Source organism: Gasterosteus aculeatus, chromosome 21, assembly GCF_964276395.1.
Source record: "Gasterosteus aculeatus chromosome 21, fGasAcu3.hap1.1, whole genome shotgun sequence".
Lineage (NCBI taxonomy): Eukaryota > Metazoa > Chordata > Actinopteri > Perciformes > Gasterosteidae > Gasterosteus > Gasterosteus aculeatus.
Genome location: NC_135708.1, coordinates 18532981 through 18550490, shown reverse-complemented (window position 1 = coordinate 18550490; position 17510 = coordinate 18532981). Strand labels below are relative to the sequence as shown.

General features: G+C 48.5%; 2 protein-coding genes across 2 annotated transcripts; one reads left to right on the top strand and one right to left on the bottom strand.

Annotated features, from left to right (window-relative positions):
* Positions 1-112: 112 nt before the first annotated feature.
* pks1 (polyketide synthase 1) lies at positions 113-7299 on the top strand. The gene is made up of 6 exons (XM_040166814.2): positions 113-170; positions 259-412; positions 508-668; positions 1164-1367; positions 1461-1642; positions 1727-7299. Exons 1-6 carry the CDS (start codon positions 113-115, stop codon positions 7220-7222), a joined length of 6255 nt encoding a protein of 2084 aa, XP_040022748.2. The 3' UTR covers positions 7223-7299.
* A 334-nt stretch (positions 7300-7633) lies between these two features.
* Positions 7634-17510, bottom strand: LOC120811460 (phenolphthiocerol/phthiocerol polyketide synthase subunit C-like). The gene is made up of 7 exons (XM_040166813.2): positions 17421-17510; positions 15947-16019; positions 15392-15545; positions 14655-14815; positions 14359-14565; positions 14100-14281; positions 7634-14018 (listed from the first exon to the last, which is right to left on the bottom strand). The coding sequence occupies exons 2-7, from the start codon at positions 16002-16004 to the stop codon at positions 8472-8474; spliced, it is 6309 nt and encodes a 2102-aa protein (XP_040022747.2). The 5' UTR covers positions 16005-16019; positions 17421-17510; the 3' UTR covers positions 7634-8471.

Here is a 17510-nt window from a genome sequence, read left to right as displayed (position 1 = left end):
GTGGGAGGCACAGCAGCTCTACATTTGGCCAATAGAGCAACGAGAGCTGCACTTTTAAGCTTCACTATGGAGAGGCAGGACGTTTCATTTGGGCTTTTAGAATAAAGCAACGATGGAGGACGCAGACGATGATGTAGCCGTTATCGGCATTGGATGCAACTTCCCCGGAGGTATAGAGCATGCATTTTCAAATGTCTTTGACTAATGTTTTAGATGTTTTAGGAGGAACTATAGGTGTTGTGGTCTGTTTTATTTTAGGTGAGGGGTTGGACAACTTCTGGAGCGTTTTGTTGGAGGGAAAGAACTGTGTTGTAGATATTCCACCTGAGAGGTTTGACACCACGTTTTGGTACGATGCCGATGGCAACAAACCCGGAAAGACACAAACAACCAAAGCAGCTCTCATCGAAGGGTAAGCATCATTTTTGTAGGATTACATATTTAATCTTTCTATTGACACTATTAAAAAAACAATTGCGATGGATCTTCTTTTTTTTAATATTTCAGCTTTAATGAATTTGATCACAAGTTTTTCGGCATTACTGAAGCAGAGGCTGAATTCATGGACCCTCAGCAGAAACTCCTCCTGCAGTGCACATACAGGACATTAGAAGATGCTGGAATGTCAATGGAAACCATCAGTGGAAGCAGAACTGGAGTTTACATAGGTGACCACCATTGATCTGTAACACGCCAGAGCCGCCAGGGGTAACTGTATACTGACAAGAGGTCACGTTAACTGGCTGTCAGAAAGTATTGATTCATAAGCAACAGGGTTGAATTATTTATTGCCATCTATTGTTATTATCTTTCCTTTTTGCATCTACTTTTGGACAGTCACAATAAACCACCTTTGCATTGTTAATGCTTTTTCTTATCCTCAGTGAAGGCTCGCCTAGGACTTATGCTAATGATTGCATTCTCCGTGGGGGGATATTTGTTCTTAGTGTAAAGGAGCTTTCTTCATTTATCTGACTTTATCTTGGCAATTTTCAACAACAGGAATGCTAAATAACAAACTGTAATAGCGTTTTAATGAACAAAGTTGGAATCAGACGTCATAGGTGGGTAAAGTGGGTAAATTTGACCTGTTGACAGTTCAAAAACTAACAGAACATCACAATATGCAAACCGTGATGTACTCTGCTTCGGTACTGCTGCAGGTCTAATGAACAGGGATTACGAGATACTTCAAAGCGACAATCCGACAACGATATCCCACTACAATGGCACTGGGACGGCCATGAGTGTGGCTGCCAATAGACTCTCCTTTACCTTCAACCTCACTGGCCCTTCTCTTGCTATCGACAGTGCCTGCTCTTCTTCTTTGGTGGCTCTTCATTTAGCCTGCCAGGCCATAAAACAAGGTATTTAGTTTCCTTTCCCCAGCCAAAGGCCATACCTGAGGGCAATCAACAATGACATTTTTTGCAGTTAATTTTCCTTTCTCTGTAAACTAGGAGACTGTGAGATGGCTCTTTGTGGAGGTGTCAGTTGCATCATAGAGCCCAGAGTGTTCGTAGCTCTCAGCAAGGCCAAGATGATCTCACCCGACGGCACCAGCAGACCTTTCTGCAGCAGAGCAGATGGCTACGGGAGAGGAGAGGGCTGCGGGGTCGTTCTCCTCAAGCCTCTGAAAACTGTAAGCAAGCATTGCGTTGAGTTCACTACATGGAATCATCTAATTGGATTGTCTGCTGATAATAGTGTGATTTTCTCTCCAAAGGCGATGAATGACTGCAACAAAATATGGGGTCTCATCAGCAAAACAGCGGTCAACCAAGACGGACACTCGGTCACTCCGATCACCAAACCCTCCACGACTCAACAGGAGGAACTCCTGCGTCGGATCTACTCCGAGTCGGACGTGGCAAACGTCCAGTACATAGAGGCGCATGGCACCGGCACGCCAGTCGGAGATCCGATAGAGGCGGGGAGCATTTCAAACGCCGTCGCTAAAGCCAGACCTCCCGGTTCGGAGACTCTGCGGATCGGCTCTGTGAAGGGCAACGTCGGACACACGGAATCGGCCGCCGGGGTGGCCGGACTCATCAAGGTCCTGCTGATGATGAAGCACGAGACCATCGTGCCCTCGGTTTTCTACTCGGAAGACAATGCCAGTGTGGACGTAAAAGCTTTGAGGATAAGTATTCCGGTTAAAGCCGCAAGATGGGAAACGGTGGGGTCACTGGGAAGGCTGGCTGGGGTCAACAGCTTCGGGTTTGGAGGCACAAATGCACATGCGCTCATAAGAGAGTACAGAAAGACGACCGCGCCCACTCGGATCCCCAAAAGCGGTCCAAAACTCTTTGTAATATCTGCGGCCTGTGCGAAATCGCTGATCCTGTCCGTCAACGACACCCTCCAGAGGCTTTGCCGTAATCAGTCAGTTGATCTACAGGCACTGTCGTACACCTCGGCATGTGGGAGGAGTCATTCCAGACACAAATATCGGAAGGCTTTTCCTACATCTTCCCTCCCAGATTTAGAACAACAGCTGACATCTGCGCTGAAGACAAATGTCGATTCTATCATGTCTGACATCCAGGTGGTGTTTGTGTTTTGTGGAAATGGGGTTGCTTACAGGGGAATGTGCAAGTGGCTCCTGAGAGAGAATCCTGTTTTCAGAGACAAGGTCAGAGAAGTTGAGCGTCTCTTTCAAAGCCATAAGAGCGTCAGCATCAGCGAATGGATCGCTGGTGAATTCGATCGTGCTGTTTTCGACCAGCCAGATGTGGTCCAGCCTCTTCTTTTCGCCATTCAGGTTGGCATCGCCGCTCTCCTAAAGCACTCGGGTGTCAAACCCGACACCGTGATCGGGCACTCTGCTGGCGAGGTTGCTGCCGCTCACTGTTCTGGACTCTTGTCCCTCGAGGACGCCGTGAAAGTGGTGTACCACCGCAGCGCTCTTCAGAGCAAGGTCACCGGCGGGAAAATGCTCATTGTCGGTAATTGGGCTGTTGAAAACGTGTTAAAGATCCTTCCAGAGTTTTCTGGGAAAATGTGCGTTGCTGCTTTCAACAGCCCCCGGTCCTGCACCCTGTCGGGGGAGGCAGCCGCTGTAGACACCCTTCATCGGAGGTTGAAGACGCTTACGGAAGAGGGTCTCTTCCTCCACGAGTTGGATGTGCCGGCAGCATACCACAGCCACATGATGGATCCCATCCTCGAGGACATCGAGGAAAGCATCGGGCCCTTGGGTGCCAACGACCAAGAGTGCAAACTCTTCTCGACAGTGACAGGAGGCAGGTGTTCGGATGGTGACTTCAGAACCGGAAGCTACTGGGCCAGGAACATTCGAGAGCCTGTCTTATTTGAGCAAACACTGCGCGCCGCCGCCAGGGACAAGCAATCGAGGGCAAATGTGGTGTTTGTGGAGATTGGACCTCGCAGGGCTCTGCAAAGAAGCATCCATGAAACCTTGGGGGAAAACGCCGTCGTTCTTTCCTCCGTCCAGCCAGGGAAAGATTCCTACACCATCTTGTCTACTGTGGGCAAATTGTTTGAGCTGGGCATCAATGTGGACTGGCATCAGCTCTACAGGGGTTGCGAGACGTTGCCCACGGAACTTCCAGTTTATCAGTTCATTAACACAAAAAAAGAGTTGAACTTCGACTCTTTGAGAGAAGGTGGAAACTCATCTGCGTTTCGCCCCCATTCGCTGATATCCCAAACGAAGCAGGATAACACGGAGTACACGTGCAACATCTCCTCAGACACCGCCCCATATCTGTGGGAGCACAAAAACAGCGGCGTTGCCATCGTGCCGGGCGCGTTCTATGTCGAGCTAGCTTATGCCTCTGTGATGGCAAGTTCAAGGCCCAGGAAACCGGTTTCTCAGCTCCGGCTCAGTCTGAGGTTTGAGAGTCTGTTCACGCTCAGCTCAAACTTTCACCAGCTGAAAGTGACACTGGATCACGCAGAGAATGGAGCTTCATTTAAAATACATTCTGCTGCCGCGACACATACCTCCGGCACATACACGTGTGCGGATGGCCACCTGCTGTTGGAAGAACCAGCGGTCTGTCTCGACATGATCTACCAAAGGTGCAAATTGGTTATGAAGAGAGAGGAGATTTATTCAATTCTTTCTGTGGCGGGATTCGAATACGGAGCTGTCTTCAAACAGCTTGATGAAGTGCGCTTTGGAGACGAATTCAAGGAAGCTGTGGCAGCGATCAAGGCACCCGATGAACTTGTGCAACACCTCCATGAGTATTCCATACACCCTGTGTTACTGGACTACTTCTTGCAAATGACTGCTGTCGTGGCCATTGGCCGGCTAACAGCGAAGCAGGGATTCCCCTCCGCCATCGGTGGAATAGCCGTATCCGGACCGCTGCAAGAAGAAATGGTCATGTACTTACGAGCCACACAACAGACCCCAGACTTCCTTGATGTGTGTGGTAGCATTTCCACCCCAGCGGGCCATGTACTGGTGGAGCTCACGGGTGTGAGGATCTCATTTTTGGGCAATTGCTCTAGTGCTCTTCAGTCACGCTTCTTCCACAATGAAATAACTCCAATTCCTGACATCGGAGACTTGCAAAATCGCAAAATAAAAGCAATAGTGTTTGGAGACAAACTTGGCATAGCTGAAAGGCTTAAGCCGTACCTACACGCGGAGTCGGCACTTGTGGAGAGCCGAGAGCACTGGATGGCCGACCAAGTCCGTGGTTTAGTGTTTGGCCTTCTTGCCAACGCTGATGTAGAAAACGTTCTCTTCATCTGGGGTGTGGAGGACCTCAGCCACTTGTCATCGGAGCAGCTGCTTGACTGCTCGGTGAGTTGCTGCGAGCTGCTTCGCCAGATTGTTTTAGCCGTGAAAGAGAGCAAACGCTCTTGCGCCGTCCGCGTCATTACCTACCGGTCGTCAGAAACGCTGGTGGACCGCCTCAGCCCGGGTCTCGTGCTGTCTGGCATGACGAGGGCTTGTTCAGCGGAGATGCCGGAGATCTCCTTTCAGCTGGTTGACCTCGCATCCGCGACCGGCGAGGACGTCGAAACGCTGGCTCGCGTGATAAACACCTGCAAGGAACAAGAGGTGGCGATCGGCAAAGGCCGAGCATCGACGACGAGAACAGCACGGACGCCCGCGAGGGGCGGGGCTTCATGTGAAGGTGACACGCGCTCAGTGTGCGAGAGCGACTTTGTTCTGCAGACAGCGGATCCATACAGAGCGGCTCACTTGTCGGCCATCCCCCGCGACACGGATGCAGATGTTATCCAGGAGAACTCAGTTGAGATTCGGCTGACCAACGTGTGCGTGCACTCCTCTGATTACTTTCCCGTCACCACGTCGCACTGGAACTTTGGAAAGACGCTGTACTGGAACAAGCACGCGTCACAAAACCACAGGCTTCTCGCTTTAGATTTTAGCGGCATCGTTACAGCTGTCGGCAAGGATGTTCACAATCTAAGGGAGGGAGATTGTGTTGCTTCCTGTTATCCAGTCGCCGCCGCGGCAAAGATTAGGATCCCCGAAACGGTGTGCTACAACACGGAAAGACTCCCGTTTCTGAAAGAGGCCCCATGTGTGTCTTACTTCATACTTGCATGGGAGATCCTGCAGAGGATCCTGTTTACGGTGAACCAGCAGCACAGGAAGCTGACCATCATCTCCTCCAACTCGGCGTCGGCTCTGGTGAAAGTTTTGGCCCTGACGGCAAACCGGTCCGGCTGGAATGTTTCCTCTCGGCCACATTTCGGAGGAGAAGCGCTCCATCTGGATCAGTCGCACGCGTTGGTTTTTCTGTCCCCGCGCGATCTCTCTTGGGACGGGATGCACGAGAACGGAAGTCTCGTCAGACACGTCGTTTTTGTCAATGGCGGTCACGCGTCATCGTCCTTCCCAGCAAACATGCTTGCGCTGAAGAGTGGACACATCCATGTTCATGAACTCAATGTTGCCGATGTTCTCCAGAGAGCCAGTCTGCAAACGCAGAGCAGGGCCTTCTCTAATTGGCTGTTGTCATTAGGCTTTGATACACGATCTCTACCTTTGAAAAGTGAGACTTTTCCATCAGCGGGCGTGGAAGAGCCTCAGGACGACGCGGACGCCGAGTCCTACTTCACAAAAAAGACGCTGCAGCAAGTTGTTCTGAATCACGGAGAACCTGTCTGTCAAGCGTCAGACGTCCCTTTGCTCGCACGGTCTGGCCAACTATTCAAACAAAGTTGTGTTTATATTGTAACTGGAGGGCTCTCTGGTTTGGGATTTGAGACGGTAAAGTTCATTACCCATAACGGGGGAGGTTGTATTGCAACGCTGTCCAGGAGTACTCTGACCGATGAGATGCGGTTTGAAATGGAGCTCCTCCAGAGAAGGTACGGGGTGACCATCGTGAACGTCAAATGTGACGTCTCTGTGTCGATGCAGGTGGCGGACGCCCTCTCAAACATCAAACAAAGATTCCCATCTTGTCCAATCAGAGGAGTGTTCCACAGTGCTGCGGTGCTACACGATGCGTTGATCGAAAACCTCGATGAGTCGCTCATCCGAAAGGTGCTGCGGCCGAAAGTCAGTGGGGCTCTGAACCTTCACCGCGCAACGCTTACCAACCAGCTGGATTTCTTCGTGTGCTACTCCTCCATCTCCTCATTCATCGGCAACGCCTCCCAGTGCAACTACGCCGCCGCCAATTCTTTCCTCGACACGTTCTGTCATTACAGGAGACACCTTGGACTCGCCGGTCAGTCCATCAACTGGGGACCTCTGAACCTCGGCCTCCTGTTGAACAAAGGCCATTTCCAAAAGTTCCTGGAGGCGAAAGGAATGATGACAATGGATGTGTGCGACGTCCGAGAGGCCCTCCAGCTGTGTCTTCTGATGAACAGGCCGCAACAAGTCATTTGCAAGTTCAACTTCAAAAATCTCCACGTTCACGTCCTGTCCCAGAACGCGTCCCTCAGAGAACGTCTGTCGCCGCTGGTGGAAGCGGAGCTAAAAGAGGAACTAAGCCATCAGCCCAGAGTTCATTTGTCTTCCACGTTCCACAGCGTGAGAACGATTGTCAGTGACGTCAGCAACGTTGGCGTGGACGAGCTGGATGGGGACCTGGCGCTGTGTGCGTTGGGTATTGACTCCATGTTGGCCATGACACTGCAGAATAAGATTTTCCAAGAGACGGGTGTCAATGTGCCTTTGGTTAAAATACTGGACCCCAACTGCACAGTTTCCTCTTTGGAAGCTTTTGTAAAGAATAATGGATCGTTTCAATAAGCTGCATCAAAAAATACTTTGGATGAACAAGTGAGAAATTAAAAATGCTTTGATGTCATTTTTGTATTGCCATGGAGACTGTAATGATGTTTTATCGAGTCAGTTTGGTGGAAATAATTTGCTTGTATTACAACCAGATTACAATATCTTCTGGTTAGTAATGTATGTATGTTGCTGAAAGGTTTTCTGTGAAACATCTGTAAAATAAATCCAACCATTTATTGGGTTAAAAAAAGACTGGTGTTATTTATTTGTATTATTTGTGATCACTAAAGATGATTTTTGGAAGGCTGAATAAATAAAATGAGCCTTCGTGATTCAATTGGAAGCTGTGCCTTGCTGATTAAATACAAGTACAGTTAAGTCATCTGCATTAATGTGTTAGTTATTAAAATAAACTTTTCAAGCGCATAGGTAACTTAATAGCTTGTTTTATTGATTCACAGGCAACAAATAAAAACAATAACATTCAATATTTATTTTACTTTAGTCAATTCTGTTCTAATATTCGTTGCAAAATCAAATATCTCTTCCTCGGAATCGTGATAATCATACTTTCTAGATCTAGAGAAGTTATTTCTTGATTGTAATTTTGATTTTAAAACTATGCTATGAACACATAATAAAAGAATGTTAATTTGCATTTAGTCCTTGTGATGACAACGTCCTTGTCTGCAACAGGTCATAAACGAGTGGTTGAACCAACAAAAGACTCGGTTATCAACATTTCTGAGACATACGAGAATACTATAAAATGTTTTGTTCCATCATGAAGGCGATGATCATAGTCAATGATTTAGCAGTGATAACAACCGACCTTGACCTGTCAGAAGTGAGTGAAAGTAAAACCGGCAGATTGACGTTGGACAAATGATTTATGATTAAAAACAAGCTTTAAAGATTATGGAAGTTAATAAAATAAATCCACAAAAATGATTATTTTCCAAATTGTCACCTATCAACAATAATTAAGCTGTATTTTTGACAGTTTTATGTTCATGTAATAAGTATATCACAAGAGAAAATCAGTAAAATGGATGGAAAATAACCATTAAAAAAGTTACGGTGTATTTACAATGTATTACAATGTAAAAACATTTCAAACTACAATGCCAAAATGAACAAAACCAACAACCACAACCAAAAATGTAGCATACAAGACAACAAAAAAGACTAAATACATGATGAATATTGCATCCAATAACTTTGTGTATTGTGTGTACTGTCTGAACTGTCTGATTTCCTTATTTTACAACCTGGTGGAAGCAGCACCGACTCCCTGAGCAGCAAGAGGCTCCCGCTCATCACTTTCACCGTCACCCTTCTGGCTCAGTGTCAACACCACTGTCGATAGCGTGGCGTTGGGATCCAACAGTTTCACCAAAGGCACGTTGACGCCCCTCTCCTGAAAGATGCGATTCTGCAGCGTCATGGCCTGCATGGAGTCGATGCCTAAGGATGAAAGGGGCGACTCATCTTTCAGCTCGCTTCTATCGACGCCGATGGTCTCGCAGAGCAGCGAGACGACGTAATCTCTGGGCGAGACCGATTCGGACTCCTTAGTCCGAGAGTCTTGCTCCTTGGACTTTTGGAAAGCCTCGTCCACCAACGCGGACAGACGCATGGTCAAGGCCGCGTTTTGAGACAGGATGTTGTACCGGATGTTTCTGAAGTGAAACCTGCAGACGGCCTGTTGGGGTCGATTGAGCACGAGGCACTGCTCCAGGCTTTTGTGAATCTCGGCCACGTCCAGCACCATCATGCCCTTCGCCTCCAGGAAGCGCTGGAAATGTTCCTTGTTCAAGAGGAGGCCGAGGTTCAGAGCCCCCCAGTTGATGGACTGCCCCGGCAGCCCGAGTTTGCGCCGGTACTGACAGAACATGTCGAGGAATGTGTTGGCCGCCGCGTAATTTGTCTGCGACGCGTTTCCCAGGAAGGCCGAGATGGAGGAGTAACACACGAAGTAATCCAGCTGGCAACGCAGCGTCGCGTGGTGCAGATTCAGTGCCCCGTTCACTTTGGGTTTGAGGACTTTCTGGTATAGAGATCTGTCCAGGGTCTCGATCAAGCCATCGTGCAGGACAACCGCGCTGTGAAAGACCCCTCGGATCGGGCAGCCGGGGAAATTCCGGCCAATGGCGCCGACGACGTCGTGCACGCTCTCGGACACGGATACGTCGCACTCCATGGCGGTGATGCAGTTTCCACACTGCGTCTCCACCTTGTGCATCTCTAGATGCACGTCTGGTGTTGGCTTGCTCCTGGAGAGCACGACGACGTACCCCCCCCCTCTTTGGGAGATGAACTTGACGGTCTCAAAGCCCAGACCAGAAAGCCCCCCGGCCACTATGTACACTGCTCTCTTTCGGAAAAGCTGTTTTTTTGTTGGTAAAAACGGAATGCGCGACATTGTGCGGTCGGCGTCTCCTTCCAGGGCCACAACGGCCAGCTTCTTCGAGTTGAAGTAGGACTGTGGCGTCTCTGAACTAAGGATCTCGATGCCCTCACGGTTCACGTTCTGAAATGTGAAGTTCTCAACAGCAAATTTGCGGCTCAGGTTCAAGGATTTTAGCCAGCGATAGATGTGTGGCCTCTGTGCAATCAGGGATCCCTTTTTCAAAATGACTGTCGTCTGAATTATCTGCACATGAGCGCTTTCCTTCACACTCTGGAACACATCCGCAGCAAGCAAACACTGCATCTGAGACTCGCAGATGAAGACCACGTCCGCGACACCCGGGAAGTCACACATTTGCGAAATTAGAGACTCGTCAAATGGAGGCAGAACGACAAACACGTCCGTTTGTCCTGCATGCACAGGCGGGCCGCCGCACGGTGTGCCGACAATCACATTCCGGCCAGACTTGGAAAAGGTGAGTGCCAAGACTTTCACCAGAACCGAATCTGGCTCAGATGACATGATTCCCAGATTGTGTTTGGCTCTGGGCAACGCTCTGTGCAGGATCTCCCACGCCAACACAAAGAAGGAAACACAGGGTGTTTTTTGAAGGAATGGAAGCCGCTTGGTGCTGTAGCACACGTCCTGTGGGACTCTTAACTTGCTGGTTGCGACCACAGGGTAACAGGAAGCAACACGGTCCCCTACTTTAAACTTCCTGACATCTTTCCCAACTGCCGTAATGGTACCACCAAAATCGAGAGCCAGCAACTTGTGTTTCTGCGACGAGTGCTTGTTCCAGTACAGCGTCTGTCCGAATTTCAGATGTGAAGCGTTGACGGGGAAGTAATCAGATGAGTGGACGCATATCTTACTCGGCAGAATTTCCACTGTTGTTTCCGCGATCGGCTGGGCCTCCTCCTCCGAGAGAATGGCACTCAGTTGAGTCATTTCATGTGCTTCTGCTGTCTGAAGGATGCAGGGCTCCGGCATGCTGGGGCTAAAATGGCCTTCTGAGCCGTCAGCAATCTCAAGCGGAGTGCGGACAATGGAAGGTTTCAGAATCAGCCCGTCCTTTACAACCAACTCTGGGTATTTGCTGCAAGGGTGTGATCTTAGGACCTGGACCAAAGCAGCAATGTCCTTAGCAGAGATGGTACGTATATCAATCAGCTGAAACGAAAGATCCGGTATCTCTGCAGCAAACGATCTCGTCATGCCAGCAAGCGCAAAGCCTGGACTTATGTGGTCTACTGTGATGTCAGAGGAGCAGTAGGTGACTGCTCGGACGGAGTTCGGGAAGCAAATTCGCTTCAGCTCAAGGACGATTTGGCGGAATGTCTCACAGCAGCTCGCACAGATCTGCAGGACATCCTCAGCCGGCAGTGACGTGAGGTCTTCTTTTCCCCACAGAAACAAGACCTCGTCAAAGTTTTTCTCAAGAGCTGTTATATTGAGATTCGCCAAAAGAGAAGGAAGCCCGTGGCTCAAGATATCTTTTTCATTTGTGAAGGAAACAAAGCTGGACCTCGAGTCCAAAAATGGCTGCAGGGCACTAGAGATCCCTATACGGTCACAGAAGACCAAGGCCTTAGGAGGAGGAGCTGATGTGAGCCCTTCAGGGATAACACTAAAGGTATTATGGTAAAAATACTCCTCAACCACATGCGAGCGACTGCCAAGGTACTTGACTATCACATGCTTAGCCTCAACCAGCACTCTTCCTTGGTTGTCTGCGAAGCAGCCACAAACCTCAAAGTGGTCCACACCAACGTCCATTGCTCTCAGATAGACAATCATTTCCTCCTGCAAGGGCTCAAACACTGTCAAACTTCCAATTTTGGCAGGAAATCCCGGTCTGCCGGCAAAAATGTGCTCTACTGTAACTGGGAGAAGCTGCATGAGAAAATCCAGCACAACCGGGTGAACGCAGTAGTCATGGAGCTGAGGCTGCAGCAAGTTTGGAACTGTGACCTTTGCAAAAGCCTCCTTGAGATCTTCTCCATAGTGCATATCCCCCTTGTTCTTGAAGACATCTCCATACTGAAAGCCTCCTTGAGAGAGGTACCCGTAGAAGTCCTTCCAGCTCACTACAGATGTACATCTTTTATAGATGGAGCTCAGTGAAATGCACTGCTCCTCAATCAGCCTCTCTTTCTTCGAAACCACTGTTCCCGATGCGTACAGCGCAGACGGCGAGAGGACCTTGAACCTGGTTTCCCTCTCTGTTCGTTCCAGTTGCACCCTCATTTCAGGGGAACTCTGGCTTAAAACAAATGGACTGTGGAAGCCGACACTGACCTGCAGTGAGCTGAGCGGTACTTTTGGTTTAGCGCTGGCCATGAATGCAGCTAAACCCAACTCGGCGTAGAAGGCGCCGGGGACGATGGGCACGCCGTTGTGCCTGTGCTCTCTCAGATAGAAAGACGAGTCAGACAGCAGGTCGCAGCTGAAGACGTTGCTTTCACCTCCTGTCTGACAGAGCACAGGATGATCGCTCGATGTGTTTTTTTGCGCAGCTCCAATGATGACATCTCTGTCGGAGCAATCAAACTGGTACCTCGGAACTGGCAGAGTCACTGTCTCGTGCCCTTTGTAGAAGGTATTCCAATTCACATGCACACCCAGTTCAAACAGCTTCGGCACAACGGCCTTTATGGTTTCGTGATCTTTCTGTGGCTGCACCGAGGCGAGGACGGCTGTGTCGTTCCCCAGAGTCTCCATGATGTTTCTCTGCAGCGCCCTGCGCGGTCCTATCTCCACAAACACTGTGCTCTTCTTTTCTTTGGTTGCCGACCTCACTGCTTGCTCAAAAACTACTGGCTCACGGACGTTTCTGGCCCAGTATCCCCCCGTGCAGAAGTCTCCCCGCTGGGCTTCCTTGCCCGTCACTGTTGAAAACAACTCCGTGTCGAGATCATTGGCCTCCAGGGAGCCAATTGTCCCCTCAATCTCTGGCAGAATGGGGTCCATCATGTGGCTGTGGTAAGCGCACGGCACGTCCAGTACGCGGAGGAACAGATTTTGACCGTTGGCCGAGGTGCTCAGCTCCTTGTAAATGTTCTCAATGGCGTCCGCGTCCCCTGCGAGGGTGCAGGACTGTGAGCTGTTGAACGCAGCGGGGCAAATTCTTCCAGAGTAAGCAGGGAGAAGGGCGGTTACCTCTGATACAGCCATGTTGCTGATCACGAGCATCTTCCCCCCGGTGACCTTTCCCTGTAGGCTGCTGCGGAAATAGATGACTTTTACCGCGTCGTCCAGAGACAGGAGGCCGGAACAGTGAGCGGCTGCCACCTCGCCGACAGAGTGTCCGAGCATGGCGTCGGGCTCGACCCCCCAGTGTCTGAGCAGGCTGCTGACGCCCACCTGGGCAGCAAAGAGGAGCGGTTGTACGACATGTGGACCGTCAAAGTCACCGCCCTCCAGCTCACTCTCGAGAGTGTCCAGGATGTCCAGCGTACTCAGCCGTCGGAAAAGCTTTGCGATCTCTTTGACCTTACCTCTGAAAACGGGCTCGTGTTTTAGGAGCTGTTTGCACATGCCGCGGTAGGTGACGCCGTTCCCGCAGAAGACGAACACTAACCTCGGGTCCGAGTAGGACGGGCGAACATTGTCCCGCGCATGGGCAGCTAACTTCTCTTTGAGGTCGACCACAGATGAAACAACAAAAGCCTTTCTGTATTTATGCTTTAGGTGGCTTCTCCTACAAGCCGAGGTGTACAGCAGAGAATCTAGATCAACTCGGCCATCCTTTTCTAGCCGCTTGACGGTGTCTTCCATCATCAGAGTAAGAGATTTTGGTGAATTTGCCGACATGAGGAAATAGTTCTCCCGTTTCCTCCCATTCTTTTGCTCAACCTGTGGCCGTTTGTACTGTTTGACAATGGCGTGTGCGTTTGTACCCCCAAAGCCAAAGTTGTTGACTCCTGCAATTCTCCCACCGGAAGCTTCCCACTTCTCAGCCTCCACTGGGACTTTAATCTTCAGGGCGTTGGCGTCGACACTGGCGGAATCCCCGGAGTAGAAAACCGAGGGCACGATGGTCTCGTGCTTCATCATCAGCAGGACCTTGATGAGTCCGGCCACCCCGGCGGCCGATTCCGTGTGTCCGACGTTTCCCTTCACAGAGCCGATCCGCAGAGTCTCCGAACCGGGAGGTCTGGCTTTAGCGACGGCGTTTGAAATGCTCCCCGCCTCTATTGGATCTCCGACAGGAGTGCCGGTGCCATGCGCCTCTATGTACTGGACGTTTGCCACGTCCGACTCGGAGTAGATCCGACGCAGGAGTTCCTCCTGTTGAGTCGTGGAGGGTTTGGTGATCGGAGTGGCCGAGTGTCCGTCTTGGTTGACCGCTGTTTTGCTGATGAGACCCCAGATATTGTCATGGTCTCGTATGGCCTGTGAAGCAAGAACAAGACTGAAATGAAACAACAGCAAAAATGCGTTCAGCAGTGTAAAAGTGTTGTCACAAATTCTGACCTTTTTCAGAGGCTTGAGGAGAACGACCCCGCAGCCCTCTCCTCTCCCGTAACCATCTGCTCTGCTGGAGAAAGGTCTGCTGGTGCCCTCAGGTGAGATCATCTTGGCCTTGCTCAGAGCTACGAACACTCTGGGCTCTATGATGCAGTTGACTCCACCACAAACCGCCATGTCGCAATCATCTGATGAGATAAGACACATTTAATGGTCTCGCATTTATATCCAAATGCCCGGATGCACTTTTTCACGCCGCGCGGACCTTGTTTGATGGACTGGCAGGCGAGGTGGAGCGCCACGAGGGACGACGAGCAGGCGCAGTCGATGGACAGCGACGGCCCGGTGAAGTCGAAGGCGTAGGAGACTCTGTTAGCGGCGATGCTCATGGCGAGACCCGTGCCCGTCCAGTGGTTGATCACGCTGGGGTGGACGTGCGCCGCGTTCGTCTCGTAATCTCTGTTCATCAGCCCTGCAACAAAATCAAGATAAACGCTGGTAAGAAAAGTGGGGATGCTGTTCAATCCGATGGAAATACTGCACAGAACTGGCAACACGTACCGAAAAACACTCCTGTCCTGGTGCCACTGGCCTTCTCCATCGGGATCCCAGCGTCCTCCAGCGCCCTGTAGACGCACTGAAGCAGCTGCTTCTGTTGAGGGTCCATTTGTTCCACTTCGCTGTCACTGATGCCAAAGAACTTGTGGTCAAATTCATTGAACCTGAGAACAAACACAGACGGTGTGACGTTGATTTGACTTCTTTAAGGTGATGACTCAGTTTTAAGTTGGTTGACAACATGATCTTCATCTTGTTTGATCATCTTAAAATTACTTCTACCACAAGTTACAGTGTTGTTTCATACTTCTGTCTAAGTGATATTTACTTCTTCAGTTTTGTCGCATTTTTCTGAGGAGAGAATGGACGCACACTAAGCTCTGATCTTATGGTACAACCAACGTACTGCAGCGTAAACTCAATAAAGTGTCAGAGGCGTATATATGTGTACATCCCACCTGCCACATGCAGTGACATCACCAGCTGGTCATAAAGGTAATTCACCTGAGTTCACCACCATCACCAAACATTAGAAAAAGTTGAAGAGAGGAGGAGGAGGAGAAGAGGAGAAAACATTTCCATTTTGTAGTTTGTCCTAAAATTGTTCAGATGTCTCGTTGAAATGAATGTTTAAGTAAAGCTACGATGAAACTGACCTGTCTTTATACCGCATTAGAAAAAGTGCATCGACACATAAGAAGGCCTTTCCAAACATGCGTGATAAAGTCTGAGCAGCGTACCCGTCGATGAGAGCAGCCTTGGCCGTGCGGGATTTACCCGCTTTGTTGTCGTCGGGGTCGTACCAGCCGGCCAAGTCAAATCTCTCTTTGGGAATTGGCACAGAACAATTTCTTCCTTCCAGCAGAACTTTCCAGAAATTATCAAGCCCTTCTCCTGTTTGAACAAAAAAAAAAAGAAGCAGACATTTCCTCAGTTTCTGTAAAATTATTCTGTTTTTGATTGTGTTTGTAGTTTTGGTGAAAAAAGGTAGAACTTGTAACATGAAATGAAAAACACAATAATTTACACCTTTTCTTTGGTGTCGGGGATTCATTTTAACAACCCAGATGGTTGTGAAAGGATTGTGTCTGACGAGCGAAAACATTTTGATTTCATTTATTTTAATCTAATAATGTTGGAATTGGAATAATCTAGTTTGTCTTCCAGGAGGGTCTTTACATTGTGGGGGAGGAACACATCTTTAAAATGGTAAATTTGCTGATAAAATATTAGAAACAACACACAGAAGATGAGGAAACGAGTCAGAACTGAGATCCCAAACTGGACGCGCTTACCCCCTGGAAAATTGCACCCGATGCCGACCACAGCAATGCTGTCGCCAGCTTCCTCCATTCTGACCCAACGTCACTGAGAAAGCAAATCAAAAATCTTTGATGCGGTCAAACGTCTCTCTTCCTAGCAGGCAACATCACATCCTTGAATAAAAGATCTTCAGCTTTCTTTAAAGCGGTGTAATTATCCCCGCTGTGTGATGCACCGGTGCATCCTTGCATCCATTTAGTTTGCCTTCCCCTCGGCTGTGCTGTTACTGCCGCCTGATTCTTATAGCCAGCTTCTTTTCTTTATCAAACATTAATGATTCATTGTCTCGGTGACCATGGAGATGAAGGACTCCACTGCACACATTTATGGGCCTGCAAATGATTAAGCCGCATTAGATGAGAGAATCAATACGTTATCCGACGTCGGGGTGACTGCGGGTCGGGTTGCATTGAGGTTTACCGCAGGTAGAACATCACTCAAGGTCATCTTCTGTTTCCATTCAAACTCACAACTTTGATAATCTGATTGTGATAATTCGCCTGAATTTATGATGGAAACATGATGTCTCAACAATGCATTAGCTTTATGTTGTGATTAGATACGTCGATGTTGAAATGCAATCTGATAAAACTATTTATTTAACGACAAGCCGTCATCTTCAGATGTTTTACAACATTCAACCGTTCTTCTGCTATGCAATGCAGCGGTGTGTGTAATTCATCAATGACTAATGTATGCAGGGTTGCTTTTGTGCACCGTATGCAGCTCGTAATTACACATCAACGTGGAAACTGACAAATACCTCTGAAAGGCACTGAACGTGCGTCTGATGCGAAGTTGGAACAAGAGCTGAATGTTGTCAACAGTATACAACGTTTCATTTAATTACTATTGTTTTCTTTGATTAAGTCAAATCACAGATTTTCAGTAACCAGGTTAGTTTTTAATTAAATTTCTATTGTTTTCTTTTATTAAGTCAAATCACAGATTTTCAGTGACCAGGTTAGTTTTTAATTAATTTAATTTCTATTTTTTTCTTTGATTAAGTCAAATCACAGATTTTCAGTGACCAGGTTAGTTTTTAATTCATTTAATTTCTATTGTTTTCTTTTATTAAGTCAATCTACAGATTTTCAGTGACCAGGTTAGTTTTTTGTGAATTCCTCTTTGAATTCACAGTCCCGTCATGTTTACTCTCAGCTGTTATCCGTTTTTATTGCCTCCATCAATCCACCGCATTCATACCTATACCATGAGATGGTATTTGAGTTATAAAGTGGGATTATCTTCATCCCTCTTTGTCAAAATGGTCCAAAGGTCGGATCAGGGCCAAAGTATTTCAGGAAGGTTATTGAGGGCATGTATGCAATAACTTATATGAACAACAACGTGTATTTGGCACGTGGAGGAAAATAAGTTTCATTTGTAAACTTACAACAAGTAAGTGCTTTGCTTTAAGGTACAGGATTAAAATAAGGTGCTCACTCTCACTCTCTGGTGCAGTTCTTCTCAAAGTGCTGGTGATCTTTTGTGTTGACCCAAAAGCGTTTCTTTGCAAGTAGCAACAAAAACCTA